The 17,271-nt window shown below is 38.4% G+C and overlaps 2 protein-coding genes across 4 annotated transcripts; both read right to left on the reverse strand.

Moving 5' to 3' along the window:
- Window positions 1-32: 32 nt before the first annotated feature.
- Window positions 33-675, reverse strand: LOC125590351. Its single transcript, XM_048763892.1, has 2 exons — window positions 429-675; window positions 33-268 (listed from the first exon to the last, which is right to left on the reverse strand). The coding sequence occupies exons 1-2, from the start codon at window positions 673-675 to the stop codon at window positions 33-35; spliced, it is 483 nt and encodes a 160-aa protein (XP_048619849.1).
- Window positions 676-6,630: 5,955 nt separating this feature from the next.
- Window positions 6,631-8,411, reverse strand: BNAC07G01360D. Of its 3 annotated transcripts, XM_013888104.3 has the most exons (8): window positions 8,264-8,317; window positions 8,151-8,164; window positions 8,003-8,060; window positions 7,870-7,922; window positions 7,574-7,792; window positions 7,311-7,478; window positions 6,993-7,237; window positions 6,631-6,912 (listed from the first exon to the last, which is right to left on the reverse strand). In XM_013888104.3, the coding sequence occupies exons 1-8, from the start codon at window positions 8,282-8,284 to the stop codon at window positions 6,857-6,859; spliced, it is 834 nt and encodes a 277-aa protein (XP_013743558.2). In that variant the 5' UTR covers window positions 8,285-8,317; the 3' UTR covers window positions 6,631-6,856. The 3 variants fall into 3 exon arrangements, with proteins under 3 accessions (XP_013743558.2, XP_022562261.1, XP_022562262.1); XM_022706540.2 differs by lacking the exon at window positions 8,151-8,164 and having other exon boundaries at window positions 8,264-8,411; XM_022706541.2 differs by lacking the exon at window positions 8,151-8,164 and having other exon boundaries at window positions 7,870-7,933; window positions 8,264-8,324.
- Window positions 8,412-17,271: the final 8,860 nt, after the last annotated feature.

Below are 17,271 nucleotides of genomic sequence, written 5' to 3' on the forward strand. Positions count from 1 at the left end.
GCATCACCCAGTGGATCCTCCTTCACCTTCTCTTAATTAGAAGAAGCTTGAGAAACCTGTGACGCTTTTTCAGTTGGAACTGAGGTTTTGGCATCCTCAGACTTGGACGCCTTCTCAGACTTGATTTGATTTTCACTGGGTTTGTTCGGTAGTTTTGGACCTTCATCCTTGCTAAAAGCTCCAAAAGGTTCTGTCTGAGGCCTAAACTGGGGAGCGTTAGGAACAGCGCCAGCTCTTAGAGTTGTTTCCAGGTTTTGTATCATCGGCACTGCAGAGGAGATGAAACTAGATCAGCAAAAAGCTAAAGACAAAGAGGTGCAAAGTATAAGCTACTTACTTAAAAGACCACCCATGGGGCTGTTCATGACCTCATTGGGAAGCTGAAGAATGTAGTCTGGAAACCCTTAACCAACCAGAAACTGAGCGACCTCGTTGCTGAAGGAAGTTGTTGCAGTTGTGAGTAAGCAGATTGTAGGATTCAGCAGTGTAACGTGGACTGATCTCATCCAAGTACATCTCGAACACATCCTTAGGAACATGTGAGTCAACCACCTCTACAGTTCGCAGTGGTGCTCCATATGGGGTGGTGCCAGCAGGCAAATGTTGGATTCCTCCTCCAAAAAAGTACTCATTTCCATACACAACTATCCCCGTATGCCTGACAAAGGGATACATACTCAATGTTAATTAAACCAGCTCACACAGCGAAGAAGAAGACTCTCATATACGAAAAGAATAGAAGGCAAAGCAATTCAAAAGCAAAAGCTTATACACAATCAAGTATTCATTAGTTATGACGAATACAAACAAACGTGTCAATATCTAACATAATTAACTCACACCCTGTTCTGCGACTGACTATCAAGTAATTGTAAGCCTAATGTAGTAATGTCTAAGTTAATGCAACACTATGGAGCTAAAAGGTTGAGACTTTCAGCTTTCACAAAATGTAGCTTTGTAATCATATGTCCAAGAGAGAGAGACATTGACCTTGTGTGCTTTCTGCAACATCACACATTTCACCAATTCAATCAAACTAACAATTAATCAACTCGCAATTAACTTCAATACAGAAATGAAAAAAAAAGGGAATCATACCTAAGCCATTCTCAAATACAAGTCTGTATACAACCGTGAAACGAGTCAGCTACCTGAAAAAAAAATTACAAAGCTCAAAATCAATATCCCCGCACCAAGTTTACAATCGGACATATCTAAGATCTTAGCTACAACCAAAAGCGATTCTGAAAAAAGTTTACAAGAATTTCGAAGATCAAATCCAGAGATAATTCGGTACAAACTATAAAAAGGAGTATCCGCAAATAGAAAAAATCCAAATCAAGAAACCAAGATGCTAAATAGATTGCGATAAACTAGGGGGAGAGAGATAACACACGATAAAAGATAGAAAGGAAACCTCTGCTCTTTCTTCCCCAGCAAGTTCGGAATAAGTTTGTCTATGCTCAAATCTGAGACTTTCTTCCCCAGAGAGGTTTATAAAGGCAAACGTCCGGAAAATCTAAAACGCGTCGTAATAGTGAACATATAACATGCGTATTTATTCTGTACCGTTCTAGAAAGTACCAGCCAATACTATATTGACACGTTTCTTCTCCTAAATGAACGGTCCCGGTTCGACCGGCCAAATGTTTCAGAATTATAGAAACTTCTTCGCTCGCTTTTTCCATTGACTATAATAAAATCTTTGGTCAAATTCAGACTAAGAGAATCGACACCATCAACCTAGTTGTATAAATTGTGACTTCACCAAGACATCGTATCAAGAAATATACTAATACCATAAGCCATCTTCTTGTTATTAATATCCCTGATTAAGACAGATTTTTAACTCCCAAAAAAATCTGATACAGACGCACAAGAAAATTTGAAAAGAGAAAAAATATGGCAACAGAAGTAAAACAAAAAAAAACGTCTAATCTTTGGGACAACCATTCTGGTTAGGCAACTCAAAGCCAGCACTATAGAGTGTTGTTAGTCTGTTTATCAGATAGACGCCAGCAGCAAAAGCATACGTCCAATACGTCAAAGGCATGTTTGCATGAGACAAGAGAGCTAAACCTGTTTCCACAATGTGTCTGTTACGTCTCTCAGCAATTCCATTATGTTCAGGAGTATGTGGAGGAGTGGTCATATGAGATATGCCATTAGAGGATAGAAAATTTTTAAGAGCAAGAAACTCTCCTCCATTGTCAGAGAAGAATGTGACAATTTTTGTTTTAAAACGATTTTCAACTAGAGCTTTGAAGATAGGAAAAATCTGAGCCACTTGGGACTTTGTTTTAATCGGATAAAACCATATGTATCTTGTAAAATGATCAACAAAGATAACAAAATATTTGAACCCATCCACAGAAATTAATGGCGAGGTCCAAACATCTGAGAAAATTATTTCAAGAGGAGCTTTAGATATGAGACAAGAACTTGAAAAAGGAAGTTTATGACTTTTATTAATAGAACAAGAATTGCAGTTTAAATGAGATGACAAAGAAGAAGACAATGGTAAAGAAAACTTAGAAATCATATGTCGAAGAGTTTGTAAATTAGGATGACCCAACCGAGAGTGCCAATCCAAAAAGGAAGATTTAAAAGAAGAAAAGGCCATTGGAGAAGAGGAAAGCATCGGCCATTCATACACACCGCCATTAGCCTTGCCGGTTACTAGTGTTGTCCCCGTTTGTAGATCCTTCACCTGAAAGTCATATGGACACAATTCAACAGAAACATTATTAGCTTTACAAAGCTTGTTGACAGAAATAAGGTTCTTGTGCATAGAAGGTACACAAAGAACATTCGTGAGTTTCAAATTTCGTTGAGAAGAGGGAAGGAAAATTGAACCAGTATGTGTGATTGGAAGATTAGCACTGTTTCCAACCATCACGTTTTGACTACCATTGTATGGCGAATGAAGAGACAAGTTGTTCAGGTCGCTGGCAATGTGATGAGAACCTCCACTATCCAGTAGCCATTGAGACATGTCTGGAGTACTTGTTGTGACATGGTGTGCTTGCTGCGGCCACTATGGTGTTGGAAGAGGAAGATGTGGAGCTGCCCATTGTGGAGATCCTCTATAAGACGGCTGATAGAATCCAGGTTGTGTCATTGGTTGATACTGTTGTGGTTGCTGATATTGAGGACACCTTCGTGCACCATGTCCTTGTACTCCACATATTTGACACTTCCCTAGATATGGACGTTGAGGTCTGAAGCCACCACGAGAGGATCCTTGGTAACCACCACGAGGAGCAGAGTAGCTTTGATTCTGTTGAGGACGAGCTTGAGCTGCATTAGCAGTGACTGGAGTAGGAATATTAGTTGTGACTGGAGTAGTGATGTTCAAGGTATGTTCCCGAACAATCAGCTTTTCATGAAGTTCGTCAATGGATATTGGTGTGTCACGTCCATTGACCATGTCAACAACTGCACGGTAATCATCTCCTAGTCCATCAGTAATGATGTCCAGTAGATCTTCATGATCATACGCTGCTCCAAGAAGAGCTAACTTATCAGCTTTATCAATGATACTGCGCATGTATTCATTGATTGACTTAGTCCCCTTGGTGATTTTGATCTGTTGTTTAAGTTGTTTGATGTGACCTCTCGTCGGCTTTCCATAGGTCTGAGCGAGGATCTTCAATACCTCACGAGTTGTAGTAGCTCTGGCGACAATAGGTTGAACAGCAAGTGATAGAGAACCTAGTAGAGCACTGTATAACATCTTATCTTGACGGTTCCAAGCAGCAAAGCTGGGATTTGGTTCTTCCGTGCCTGATTCAGTTGTAAGTTTTTGAGAAGGAGCGTTGTCTGTTTCATCAATGAAACACTGCAGTTCATGAGTTTCCAAAAGAGATTGAACTTGCAGACGCCAGGTTATGAAGTTTGTTGCAGATGTTAGACATATTAAGAGAGATGAGAGTACTCTTGGTTATGTCAAAGACAGGAGCCGACTCTGCAGTCTTTGAAGATATTGAAGATTCTGATGACATCTTTGAGGGGAAGAGTTTTTTGAGAAAGAAAAGAAATTTTAACGTAAGAAGAAGAAGAGAAAGAAATCAGAAGAAAAGAAATTTTTAGGTCTGGATCAGAAATGCTCTGATACCATATAGAGTTTATGTAAACTTATTGTATTTCATTAACACAAGATGTATATTTATACAAGGGATTAGTAGAGAATCTCTACGAGATAAACATAACTCTAACTAATCAAATATCTTAGATAAGTATAACTTATAGATAAGCCTTATCTATACTAATAAGCACTGGAGAAAAGTTTTACAGAAAACAAATGAAGAAAAATCAAAGGTAGTGTGCTTCTGTAATTTCCCAAAACAACACATTATGCCCAAGAAGCAGACCGCAACGATCCTGAAACTTTTACCTGCGATACCACCAATAAACGGCTTAACAAGAAGATTTTGAGCTCATGAGTTCTTTCATGGTGCAGTGAGACGCGTTTTGTCACCCAAGTTGTCTGGGAAAACAAAAAGAAGCGTTGAACATGTGAACTTTGGGACACAACATATCTTCCAACCACGATGGCAACTGGAGAACGTCGCCGCAATAATTGGAAAAGACCACCGGCTAATTCGATCAAGTGCAATTATGATGGTTCATATAGAGCTAACGTTAATGTGGCAGATGTAGGCTGGTTGTTCAGAGATTCAGAAGGTGTATTTAGGGGAGCCGGGAGTGTAAGTATCAACCTAACACACTCATCCTTGGAAGGAGAATTTAAAGCCTTAATCATTGCAATGCAATCAGCATAAGCAAAAGGATATAGAAGGGTGAAGGAAGTTGCAAAAATGTGGTCGACCTGGTCACAGGAAGAAAAATTAGCTTTGGAATGTATAACTATTTGAGAGAAGTCTGGAACTGGAATGCAAATTTTCATCATGTCGAACACAATGGGTTAGACGAGAAAGTAATGTGCCGGCAGATTTAATGGCGACAAGGAATTCCGACCAAAATAGTTCTTATATTTTTCATAACTATGTTCCTATTGTATTAACAAATGCTTTCCATCACGACTATGTTGTTTCTAATATATAGAATATTTCGAGAAAAAAAATGGAAGAATGGAGGTGGCAGAAGATTTAAATGTGCCTGAAAAAAGGCCGCAGGTATCTGTAGCTCCAAAGGATTGGGTGAGATGTGAGGTCGGTATGGAGTGTTCCAGAGAAAGCTCAATAACAAGGGCGGCTTGGATTGTTTTAGATGATAAGGATGGGGTCTTACAGCATAGTAGGAGAGCTTTCTCGAAGTTTGGTTCGAGGTTGAAGGCCAAGTTATAAGTGTTTTTGTGGGTGTTGGAAAGTATGAAAAGTCTCAAATATCAAAAGGTGATGTTTGCCTCTTCTTTCTCCGATCTGTTTAAAGCCGTGGTTAGACCACGTGTTTAGTCGGCTCTGCAATTTGAAGCTTCGGAGGTAATGGAGGAATTGCAGGTTTTCGAACTATGGGAGTTGAAAGTGGAGTTGGTGGACTCGGTCAGATGTGCTGCTTTCATTGCGCAGAGCGTGGTTAACCTAGGGTTAACACAATCTTATGTTGCTACTAGTCATCCTAGATGGTAGGCCTGAGCGTTTTTAACTCAACCCGAAGTACCAACCTAAACTCGAACCGGGAAAACCGTAATCGAATCCGAACTGTTATACAAAAATATCCGAACAGGACTTATGAGAGTTTGGTTATAAACCGAACCGAACCGAAGTCCGAACTAGGTTACCAAAATATCCGAAATTAGTTAAGTATGTTAATATTTTTATATATTTTAAGGTGATTTAGATATTTTAGAGTATTCAAAATATTTGTGTAGTTTGTTTTATTTGTTATTTTGAATACCTTTTAGCTAATTTAGATAGTTTAACTAGTTTTTAATTAGATTTGTAAATAATTTATTTATTTTGAAAAAAAAAAATTGTCAATTTTTGAAGTTTAAAAAATATATTTTTGGACGACTTTAAACTATGGCTACATCCGATCCGAATCAAACCCGAAAGAAACCGAACCGAACCCGATCCGATAATTAGTAAAATCCGAATGGAACTTATGAGTATAACACCGAAAATCTGAAAATCCAAATCACCCGGACCGATATCGAGCGGGGCACCGAACGCCCATGCCTACTAGATGGCTTAACAGTTTCTTTGGCAATGAAAGAAGTAACACAACTTCCGCAGAGACAAAATGGTTTAATTTAATCATTGCAATTTTCAAATGTTCACTTTGGGGGGTGGGGGGGGAGGGGTTGGAGATTTTGGTTTGTGCCATTGATAGAAAAGAGTCTAATGTTTCAATTAATAATTTGCTTGAAGATGCCAAACATTGAGAATCTATAAGTGCCGAGTTGTCACACACCAAGTGAGTCGTTTTCTAGCCTAGAGTGCCAATTTTTTCTTTTCTTTTTTTATGTGATTTGATGCAGCTGTGGGGTAATGGTTCGCAATTCCGAAAGGGACCAGAGTCGCTGCGAGGGATGTAACAACACAAGAGCAAAGCGTCTCAGAGACTTTAGAAAGATTCAAATGCATTACAAACGAAAGCACCAATTGAAAAACCAAACTATGATCAACGGTTTAAGGTTAGTCTTTTTAAAGCGTGGAAACATAGATATTAAGCTTAGTGTTTTTAAGTTACTAAAACTTGATTGGACAACCAAGTTTGTCATATTGTTTTTACAATGTTTTATCATAAAACTCAGAACACAAGAATAAAAACATAACATTTAAAATCCAGACAAGACATAACACTCGAAGTGCGTGGGGCATTGCATGACAAGTAGTTAATAACAAGAGAGAGCATTATGAGAGAGTATTTAGAGAGAGAGAGAGAGAGATTTCTAGTCAGTAGTGATGATAGTCTTCTGATTTCCCTGAGGCAGAGGAGGCAAATACACTGAAACAAACAAACAGACGAATGAGTGAAAGCTTTAGTTTTTTTTCTCGAAAAGGAAAAGAATGAAGAAGGTAACATACTTGCGGGTGTGCCAACGATCACCCTTTCTATTGGGAGGACCGTATCAACTGCAATTTTAAAGCCTCTCACAGAAACTCCGCTAAGTTTCAGAGCATTGTCAATATCATCTTGACCACGGATATAAACGAGAACAAACCCGCCCCTACGAACATAACAACCACCGCATCCAGGGAACAGCCCACGTACCATCTTCTTGATATCATCCTTGCTAGCAAGGCAAGTATCAAATCCTGTAACATACAACCTGAATATATAGCAAGAGATCAACATGGGATACACTTGTCCATTTAATAAAATAAGAAGAGAAATTAATTTACGTGCGCTCTAGGCATTCTGTGGCTTTGGTAGGAGCAAAGATATGGTCAAGGTGATTGTCGGCAAAAGGGTAAGCCGCAACTTCTAAAATACGTCCTCCTCCCATGTCACTTCCATCAAGCTTCAACGCCTCTGCTTCACATTCTTCATTAACATAGATTAAGCCGTGACTGTAAAAGAAAAAAAAACACACAAAGATTATTATATAGACTAAGCAACAGCAGCAGCAGAGCAATCAAGCCAGTGGAGCAAGAAGCCACATAACCTGCAGAGAATATGACTGTTTTCTTCGGGAACAGCAACATGTATTAACGTTATTCCACGTGATGCGAAGTGTTTTCTCAGAGCCTCTTCGACAACCTCCCTAGGAGTAGGAGTGAAGGTGTCGTATCCCAAGTGTTTTATCATAGCCTCTACGACAACCTCCTTAGGAGGAGTAGGAGGGGAGGTGTCGTATCCCTTGACCACCATCCTCGTAATAATGCTATATATATATATATATAGATATTAATTAATGATCAATCTAATTTTAGATATACAAATCTCAAAAAAGAGACGAACCTGCTATTTCGAATCCCTGCATCACTTCCTTTCAATTCCAGAACTTCCAAACCCTAAAAAGTAACTAAACATCTAATAAGCTATGAAAAAACAACTAATTCGAGAAACAGAAAACGATGATAAGAATAATTACTTTGATCGCGGATTCGTCCATGGCGACTGCCTTAGATCTCTCGCGAGTTCTCCTAACGCTGTTGCAAAGGACTTAATTAATCACCGTGAGATAAACATCACATGATCTATCTAATTACAGATACAAATCTCAGCAAAGAGAAACAAACCTGCATCTTGGAATCTTTGCATCAAAAAACAATCGATCTAATCAGAAAAAAAAAAAATCCTACCAAGAAGAAACAGTTCATTGAGAAAGCTATATGGATCGAAGAAGAATTACTCTGTTCGCGGATTCGTACATGGCGACTGCTGAGCTAGGTTTTTCGAGAGGCGATGAAGATATTTTGTTTTCCAGATCTAGGGATTTACGGTCTTTATAGAGAGTCTCATCTCGACCTCGTTTTGGGCCCTAACTATCCTTCTCGTTGGGTCTTCAGTTTAGCTTAGGCCTGTACTAGGCCCATTTACTCATATTCCTCTTTCCCTAGCATAAAAAGAAACCTAGGCATTTTAGCATGGACCCCAAAACCCGACCCAAAAATTTAACCGAGATAAAAACCGACCCGAATAGATCAATCAGTTCAAAACCTAGACATGTATTTTATAAGTATTTGAATTATAGACCCGAACCAACCCAGATACGACAAGATCCGACCTATAACCGATCCCGAAAAATTATAGATACCTATATAGGTATAAATTTACAAGACCCGAAAGACCCACATCCGATAAGACCCGACCCGAGGACCCGGATGCGAAGCCTACTTAAAAGTAATCTGTAGATAATAATAAGTGTGGAAAGAAGATAAATTAATGGAAAATGGAGGATATCATATTTTTAGTACAATGAAGCAACGGAAAAGGCCACCAGAAAAACAATTTATTTCTTGCAGTTTCTCACCATCAAAGGGGTGGTTGATGATGAATTTTCTCACGGATTTTGCCCACGACGTCAGTTATCTCCACGAAGGAACCAACTCTCCATCGTGATGAAGTGTGTCGATGTCAGTTACCAAATCTGAAGATCTATAAAATCGATTATGGGGTATCACAAATTCCACAAATCAGTTTTATTTTCCTGGCAAATCTCTTATCATACTGCTGGAGATTTTTTTTTTAATTCAATGGCACACAACGTCCACAGAGCGTTCCAAGACATTGATTTAGGGATTGATGATACTCATTTTGTTCTTCCCACGAAGATTGTTCGTCAAGCAGAAGAAGAGAACATATTCATTCTCATTGGGAGGCCGGTCATGCCGCGTCATCAGAACCTCCATGGCATCATTTCTACAAGGCCCAGGAACTGGGGTCTCGAAGGTTTGGCTCGTGGAAGAATAATCGGAAATCGTTGATTCAGTTTGTTTTTCCGTCGAAGGAGGCGATGGAAACCGTCATCAGAAGAGGACCCTGGGCTTTTGCTGAACGAATGTTGGTGTTACAATGCTGGACTCCACTCATGGATCTCGCTATGCTGAATTTTATTCCTTTCTAGATTCAAATCAGAGGGATTCATTTCCAATACATGAACCGTGAAGTTATTGTTCACATTTCTCGTACCATGGGTCAATACATCCAAATAGCTTACAATGAAGAGAATGGAGATCATTTGGAGTTTTTCAGAGTCAGAATCAAATGGAATATCGCTCATTCTCTTCGCTTCCAAAGGAACTTCCAGTTCTCTCTAGGAGTCAATACGGTGCTTCGCTTCCAGTATTACTAACTTCGTGGTTTCTGTGAGACTTGCGGAATGCTCACTCATGACTTTGGTGCATGTGTATTAATTAACGAGGCCCTGACCAGGGAGATGATGATGATGGCGATAGTGGAGACGAATATGAGGCTCCACAACTATGCCCAATCATGGGGTGATCATTGAAAACATTAATGAAGAGGAGGATCAACAGGGTGGTGAAGCAGCGGAAGACAATGATCAGGAAACTGAAGAGGTCAGAGATCAAGAGGGCATGGAGGAAGATGCTGATGATTATGAGTTGTGGAATGGATTAGGCATGCGTTCCATGGATACATATGATGGGATCACTAAGGAAATGCATAATCCAGCTGATACTTTTGGCATCAAAGCAAACATAGTGGCGGGTCTTGAAAGGAAGGCTTGGATGACATAGACCAATGGTCACATGGCTAAATTCCAGAGTATGGAATGTGGAGAAACAAGCGGAGCAGCAAACACCAAACGGTCGAAGATGCCTGATCCTACTGTGGAGATTTAAGAAAAAGATGAAGATGTGGAGCCTGAGAACTCAGCTGTTTTGGGAGGCACGGTGGGTCCAGAACCACCACTTTCACCATGAGGACATTGTATTGGAACTGTCGAGGTCTAGGCAATGACTCGACAGTTCGACGTCTAAAGGAGATAACTCGGAAATATCTCTTGGACATTATATGCATATCCGAGACCAAGCAACAAGATGACTACATCAGAGACCTTGGGTGTGAATTAAATTGTTGCTATTCTTCTGTTGCTCTTGTAGGTTTAAATGGTGGTTTAGTATTTTTTCTGGAAAAAGCATGTTGATTTTATGTTCTGTTTCAATCACCTTATGTAATCGATTGTTCAGTGAAATGCAATGTATTTTGTTTCTATTTGATGTTTGTAAATGGTCATCCGGGACAACTATGCTTGGCAGAGATTATGTTTACCGAAGAGAGAAGGTGGCATGGGATTCAAAGATCTAGAAAGTTTCAACATAGCCTTACTAGCAAAGCAGGCATGGAGAGTTTTACAAAATCCAAACTGTCTAATGACTCGAGTTCTAAAAGGATTATATTTCGCATATGAAACTATCTTGACAGCTAAAAGAAAGAAAATTAACTCTTATCTCTGGCGTTCGCTATTAATAGGAAGAGATCTATTGGTGAAAGGTTTGTGTGTGGTGATTGGAAATGGGAAAAACAGTGAATGCATGGACTGACTCATCGACCGATGCAGCGGATTCGATCTCGAGATAAAAAACAAGCTATTACCACATAAACTTAAGGCTATGCTCCATCTTTTTTAAATCTGGTTCGACAGAAAGGTCTAGACACGCCCTGCAAATGGAATAGTCGAAGCACAATTCCTTTAAGGCTTGTTAAAAACATTTTTCGAGAAAAACTCGATATGCTTATTTTTAGTCGTTATATGGTCAGATAAATGTAAAAAGGTACCAAACACTTATTTAGATTTAGAATTGGTTCAGCCTTGACTTAGGCCACCATATATGATTATCTCGACCAGAGACATAACTCATACAATAAGCATTCATCGACCGATGCAGCGGATTCGATCTCGAGAAAAAAAAAACAAGCCAATACCACATAAACTTAAGGCTATGCTCCATCTTTTTTAAATCTGGTTCGACAGAAAGGTCTAGAAACGCCCTGCAAATGGAATAGTCGAAGCACAATTCCTTTAAGGTTTGTTAAAAACATTTTTCGGCAGAAAAACTCGATATGCTTATTTTAAGTCGTTATATGGTCGGATAAATGTAAAAAGGTACCGAACACCTATTTAGATTAAGCATTGGTTCAGCCATGACTTAGGCCACCATATATGATTATCTCGACCAGAGACATAACCCATACAATAAGCATTCATGGACCCATGTAGCGGAATCAATCTCGAGATAAAAAAAACAAGCTATTACCACATAAACTTAAGGCTATGCTGCATCTTTTTTAAATCTGGTTCGACAGAAAGGTCTAGACACGCCCTGCAAATGGAATAGTCGAAGCAAAGTTCCTTTAAGGCTTGTTAAAAACATTTTTCCGCAGAAAAACTCGATATGCTTATTTTTAGTCGTTATATGGTCGGATAAATGTAAAAAGGTACCGAACACCTATTTAGATTTAGCATTGGTTCAGCCTTGACTTAGGCCACCATATATGATTATCTCGACCAGAGACATAACTCATACAATAAGCATTCATCGACCGATGCAGCGGATTCGATCTCGAGATAAAAAAAAAACAAGCCAATACCACATAAACTTAAGGCTATGCTCCATCTTTTTTAAATATGGTTCGACAGAAAGGTCTAGAAACGCCCTGAAAATGGAGTAGTCGAAGCACAATTCCTTTAAGGCTTGTTAAAAACATTTTTCGGCAGAAAAACTCGATATGCTTATTTTTAGTCGTTATATGGTCGGATAAATGTAAAAAGGTACCGAACACCTATTTAGATTTAGCATTGGTTCAGCCTTGACTTTGGCCACCATATATGATTATCTCGACCAGAGACATAACTCATACAATAAGCATTCATCGACCGATGCAGCGGATTCGATCTCGAGATAAAAAACAAGCCAATACCACATAAACTTAAAGCTATGCCCCATCTTTTTTAAAATCTGGTTCGACAGAAAGGTCTAGAAACGCCCTGCAAATGGAATAGTCGAACCACAATTCCTTTAAGGCTTGTTAAAAACATTTTTCGGTAGAAAAACTCGATATGCTTATTTTTAGTAGTTATATGGTCGGATAAATGTAAAAAGGTACCGAACACCTATTTAGATTTAGCATTGGTTCAGCCTTGACTTAGACCACCATATATGATTATCTCGACCAGAGACATAACTCATACAGTAAGCATTCATTGACCCATGCAGCGGATTCGATCTCCAGATAAAAAAACAAGCTATTACCACATAAACTTAAGGCTATTCTCCATCTTTTTTAAATCTGGTTAGACAGAAAGGTCTAGACACCCCCTGCAAATGGAATAGTCGAAGAACAATTCCTTTAAGACTATTTAAAAACATTTCTCTGCAGAAAAACTCGATATGTCCATCTTTAGTAGTTACATGGTCGGATAAATGTAAAAAGGTACCGAACACCTTTCTACATTTAGCATTGGTTCAGCTTTGACTTAGGCCACCATATATGATTATCTCGACCAGAGACATAGCTCATACAATAAGCATTAATCAACCGATTAAGCGGATTCGATCTCGAGATAAAAAAAACAAGCTATTACGAATTAAACTTAAGGCTATTCTCCATCTTTGTTAAATCTGATTCGGCAGAAAGGTCTAGAAACGCCCTGGAAATGGAATAGTCGAAGAACAATTCATTTAAGGTTTGTTAAAAACATTTTTCTGCAGAAAAACTCGATATGCCCATCTTTAGTAGTTACATGGTCGGATAAATGTAAAAAGGTACCGAACACCTTTCTACATTTAGCATTGGTTCAGCCTTGACTTAGGCCACCATATATGATTATCTCGACCAGAGACATAACTCATACAATAAGCATTAATCGACCGATTCAGGGATTCGATCTTGAGATAAAAAAACAAGCTATTACCACATAAACTTAAGGCTATGCTCCATATTTTTTAAATTTGGTTCGACAGAAAGGTCTAGACACGCCCTGCAAATGGAATAGTCGAAGCACAATTCCTTTAAGGCTTGTTAAAAAACATTTTTCGGCAGAAAAAACTCGATATGCCCATCTTTAGTAGTTATATGGTCGGATAAATGTAAAAAGGTATCGAACACCTATTTAGATTTAGAATTGGTTCAGCCTTGACTTAGGCCACCATATATGATTATCTCGAGCAGAGACATAACTCATACAATAAGCATTCATGGACCGATGCAGTGGATTCGATCTCGAAATAAAAAAACAAGCTATTACCACATAAACTTAAGGCTATGCACCATCTTTTTTAAATCTGGTTCAACAGAAAGGTCTAGACACGCCCTGCAAATGGAATAGTCGAAGCACAATTCCTTTAAGGCTTGTTAAAAACATTTTTCGGCAAAAAAACTCGAAATGCTTATTTTTAGTTGTTATATGGTCGGATAAATGTAAAAAGGTACCGAACACCTATTTAGATTTAGCATTGGTTCAGCCTTGACTTAGGCCACCATATATGATTATCTCGACCAGAGACATAACTCATAAAATAAGCATTCATCGACCGATGTAGCGGATTCGATCTCGAGATAAAAAAACAAGCCAATACCACATAAACTTAAGGCTATGCTCCATCTTTTTTTAAATCTGGTTCGACATAAAGGTCTAGAAATGCCCTGCAAATGGAATAGTCGAAGCACAATTCCTTTAAGGCTTGTTAAAAACATTTTTCGGCAGAAAAACTCGATATGCCCATCTTTAGTCGTTATATGGTCGAATAAATGTAAAAAGGTACCGAACACCTATTTAGATTAAGCATTGGTTCAGCCTTGATTTAGGCCACCATATATGATTATCTCGACCAGAGACATAACTCATACAATAAGCATTCATGGACCCATGCAGCGGAATCGATCTCGAGATAAAAAAACAAGTTATTACCACATAAACTTAAGGCTATGCTGCATCTTTTTTAAATCTGGTTCGACAGAAAGGTCTAGACACGCCCTGTAAATAGAATAGTCGAAGCACAATTCCTTTAAGGCTTGTTAAAAACATTTTTCGGTAGAAAAACTCGATATGCTTATTTTTAGTCGTTATATGGTCGGACAAATGTAAAAAGGTACCAAACACCTATTTAGATTTGGCATTGGTTCAGCCTTGACTTAGGCCACCATATATGATTATCTCGACCAGAGACATAACTCATACAATAAGCATTCATCGACCGATGCAGCGGATTCGATCTCGAGATAAAAAAAAACAAGCCAATACCACATAAACTTAAGGCTATGCTCCATCTTTTTTATATCTGGTTCGACATAAAGGTCTAGAAACGCCCTGAAAATGGAGTAGTCGAAGCACAATTCCTTTAAGGCTTGTTAAAAACATTTTTCGGCAGAAAAACTCGATATGCTTATTTTTAGTCGTTATATGGTCGGATAAATGTAAAAAGGTACCGAACACCTATTTAGATTTAGCATTGGTTCAGCCTTGACTTTGGCCACCATATATGATTATCTCGACCAGAGACATAACTCATACAATAAGCATTCATGGACCCATGCAGCGGAATCGATCTCGAGATAAAAAAACAAGTTATTACCACATAAACTTAAGGCTATGCTTCATCTTTTTTAAATCTGGTTCGACAGAAAGGTCTAGACACGCCCTGCAAATGGAATAGTCGAAGCACAATTCCTTTAAGGCTTGTTAAAAACATTTTTCGGCAGAAAACTCGATATGCTTATTTTTAGTAGTTATATGGTCGGATAAATGTAAAAGGGTACCGAACACCTATTTAGATTTTGCATTGGTTCAGCCTTGACTTAGACCACCATATATGATTATCTCGACCAGAGACATAACTCATACAATAAGCATTCATTGACCCATGCAGCGGATTCGATCTGCAGATAAAAAAACAAGCTATTACCACATAAACTTAAGGCTATTCTCTATCTTTTTTAAATCTGGTTCGACAGAAAGGTCTAGACACGCCCTACAAATGGAATAGTCGAAGCACAATTCCTTTAAGGTTTGTTAAAAACATTTTTCTGCAGAAAAACTCGATATGCCCATCTTTAGTAGTTACATGGTCGGATAAATGTAAAAAGGTACCGAACACCTTTCTACATTTGGCATTGGTTCAGCCTTGACTTAGGCCACCATATATGATTATCTCGACCAGAAACATAGCTCATAAAATAAGCATTAATCAACCAATTCAGCGGATTCGATCTCGAGATAAAAAATACAAGCTATTACCACTTAAACTTAAGGCTATTCTCCATCTTTGTTAAATCTGATTCGACATAAAGGTCTAGACACGCCCTGCAAATGGAATAGTCGAAGCACAATTGCTTTAAAGTTTGTTAAAAACATTTTTCTGCAGAAAAACTCGATATGCCCATCTTTAGTAGTTACATGGTCGGATAAATGTAAAAAGGTACCGAACACCTTTCTACATTTAGCATTGGTTCAGCCCTGACTTAGGCCACCATATATGATTATTTCGACCAGAGACATAACTCATAAAATAAGCATTAATCGACTGATTCAGCGATTCGATCTCGAGATAAAAAAAAGCTATTACCACATAAACTTAAGGCTATGCTCCATCTTTTTTAAATTTGGTTCGACAGAAAGGTCTAGACACGCCCTGCAAATAGAATAGTCGAAGCACAATTCCTTTAAGGCTTGTTAAAAACAATTTTCGGCAGAAAAACTCGATATGCCCATCTTTAGTAGTTATATGGTCGGATAAATGTAAAAAGGTACCGAACACCTATTTAGATTTAGCATTGGTTCAGCCTTGACTTAGGCCACCATATATGATTATCTCGACCAGAGACATAACTCATACAATAAGCATTCATGGACCCATGCAGCGGAATCGATCTCGAGATAAAAAAACAAGCTATTACCACGTAAAGTTAAGGCTATGCTCCATCTTTTTTTAAATCTGGTTTGACAGAAAGGTCTAGACACACCCTGCAAATGGAATAGTCGAAGCACAATACCTTTAAGGCTTGTTAAAAACATTTTTCGGCAGAAAAACTCAATATACTTATTTTTAGTAGTTATATGGTCGGATAAATGTAAAAAGGTACCGAACACCTATTTATATTTAGCATTGGTTCAGCCTTGACTTAGACCACCATATACGATTATCTCGACCAGAGACATAACTCATACAATAAGCATTCATTGACCCATGCAGCGGATTCGATCTCCAGATAAAAAAACAAGCTATTACCACATAAACTTAAGGCTATTCTCTATCTTTTTTAAATCTGGTTCGATAGAAAGGTCTAGACACGCCCTGCAAATGGAATAGTCGAAGCACAATTCCTTTAAGGTTTGTTAAAAACATTTTTCTGCAGAAAAACTCGATATGCCCATCTTTAGTAGTTACATGGTCGGATAAATGTAAAAAGGTACCGAACACCTTTCTACATTTAGCATTGGTTCAGCCTTGACTTAGGCCACCATATATGATTATCTCGACTAGAAACATAGCTCATAAAATAAGCATTAATGAACCAATTCAGCGGATTCGATCTCGAGATAAAAAAACAAGCTATTACCACTTAAACTTAAGGCTATTCTCCATCTTTGTTAAATCTGATTCGACATAAAGGTCTAGACACGCCCTGCAAATGGAATAGTCGAAGCACAATTCCTTTAAGGTTTGTTAAAAACATTTTTCTGCAGAAAAACTCGATATGCCCATCTTTAGTAGTTACATGGTCGGATAAATGTAAAAAGGTACCGAACACCTTTCTAAATTTAGCATTGGTTCAGCCTTGACTTAGGCCACCATATATGATTATCTCGACCAGAGACATAACTCATACAATAAGCATTAATCGACCGATTCAGCGATTCGATCTCGAGATAAAAAAAAGCTATTACCACATAAA

Source organism: Brassica napus, chromosome C7 (genome assembly GCF_020379485.1).
Source record: "Brassica napus cultivar Da-Ae chromosome C7, Da-Ae, whole genome shotgun sequence".
NCBI lineage: Eukaryota > Viridiplantae > Streptophyta > Magnoliopsida > Brassicales > Brassicaceae > Brassica > Brassica napus.

Excerpts from the sequence above, each read along its gene's own strand:
- LOC125590351 (XM_048763892.1), bottom strand. The coding sequence starts at position 675 with ATGTATCCCTTTGTCAGGCATACGGGGATAGTTGTGTATGGAAATGAG. Across the intron at positions 269-428 it reads CAACTTCCTTCAGCAACGAG|TGCCGATGATACAAAACCTG; the intron begins GTCGCTCAGTTT and ends TCTCCTCTGCAG.
- BNAC07G01360D (XM_013888104.3), bottom strand. The coding sequence starts at position 8,284 with ATGTACGAATCCGCGAACAGA. Across the intron at positions 7,793-7,869 it reads GCAGGGATTCGAAATAGCAG|CATTATTACGAGGATGGTGG; the intron begins GTTCGTCTCTTT and ends ATATATATATAG. Across the intron at positions 6,913-6,992 it reads GATCGTTGGCACACCCGCAA|TGTATTTGCCTCCTCTGCCT; the intron begins GTATGTTACCTT and ends TGTTTGTTTCAG.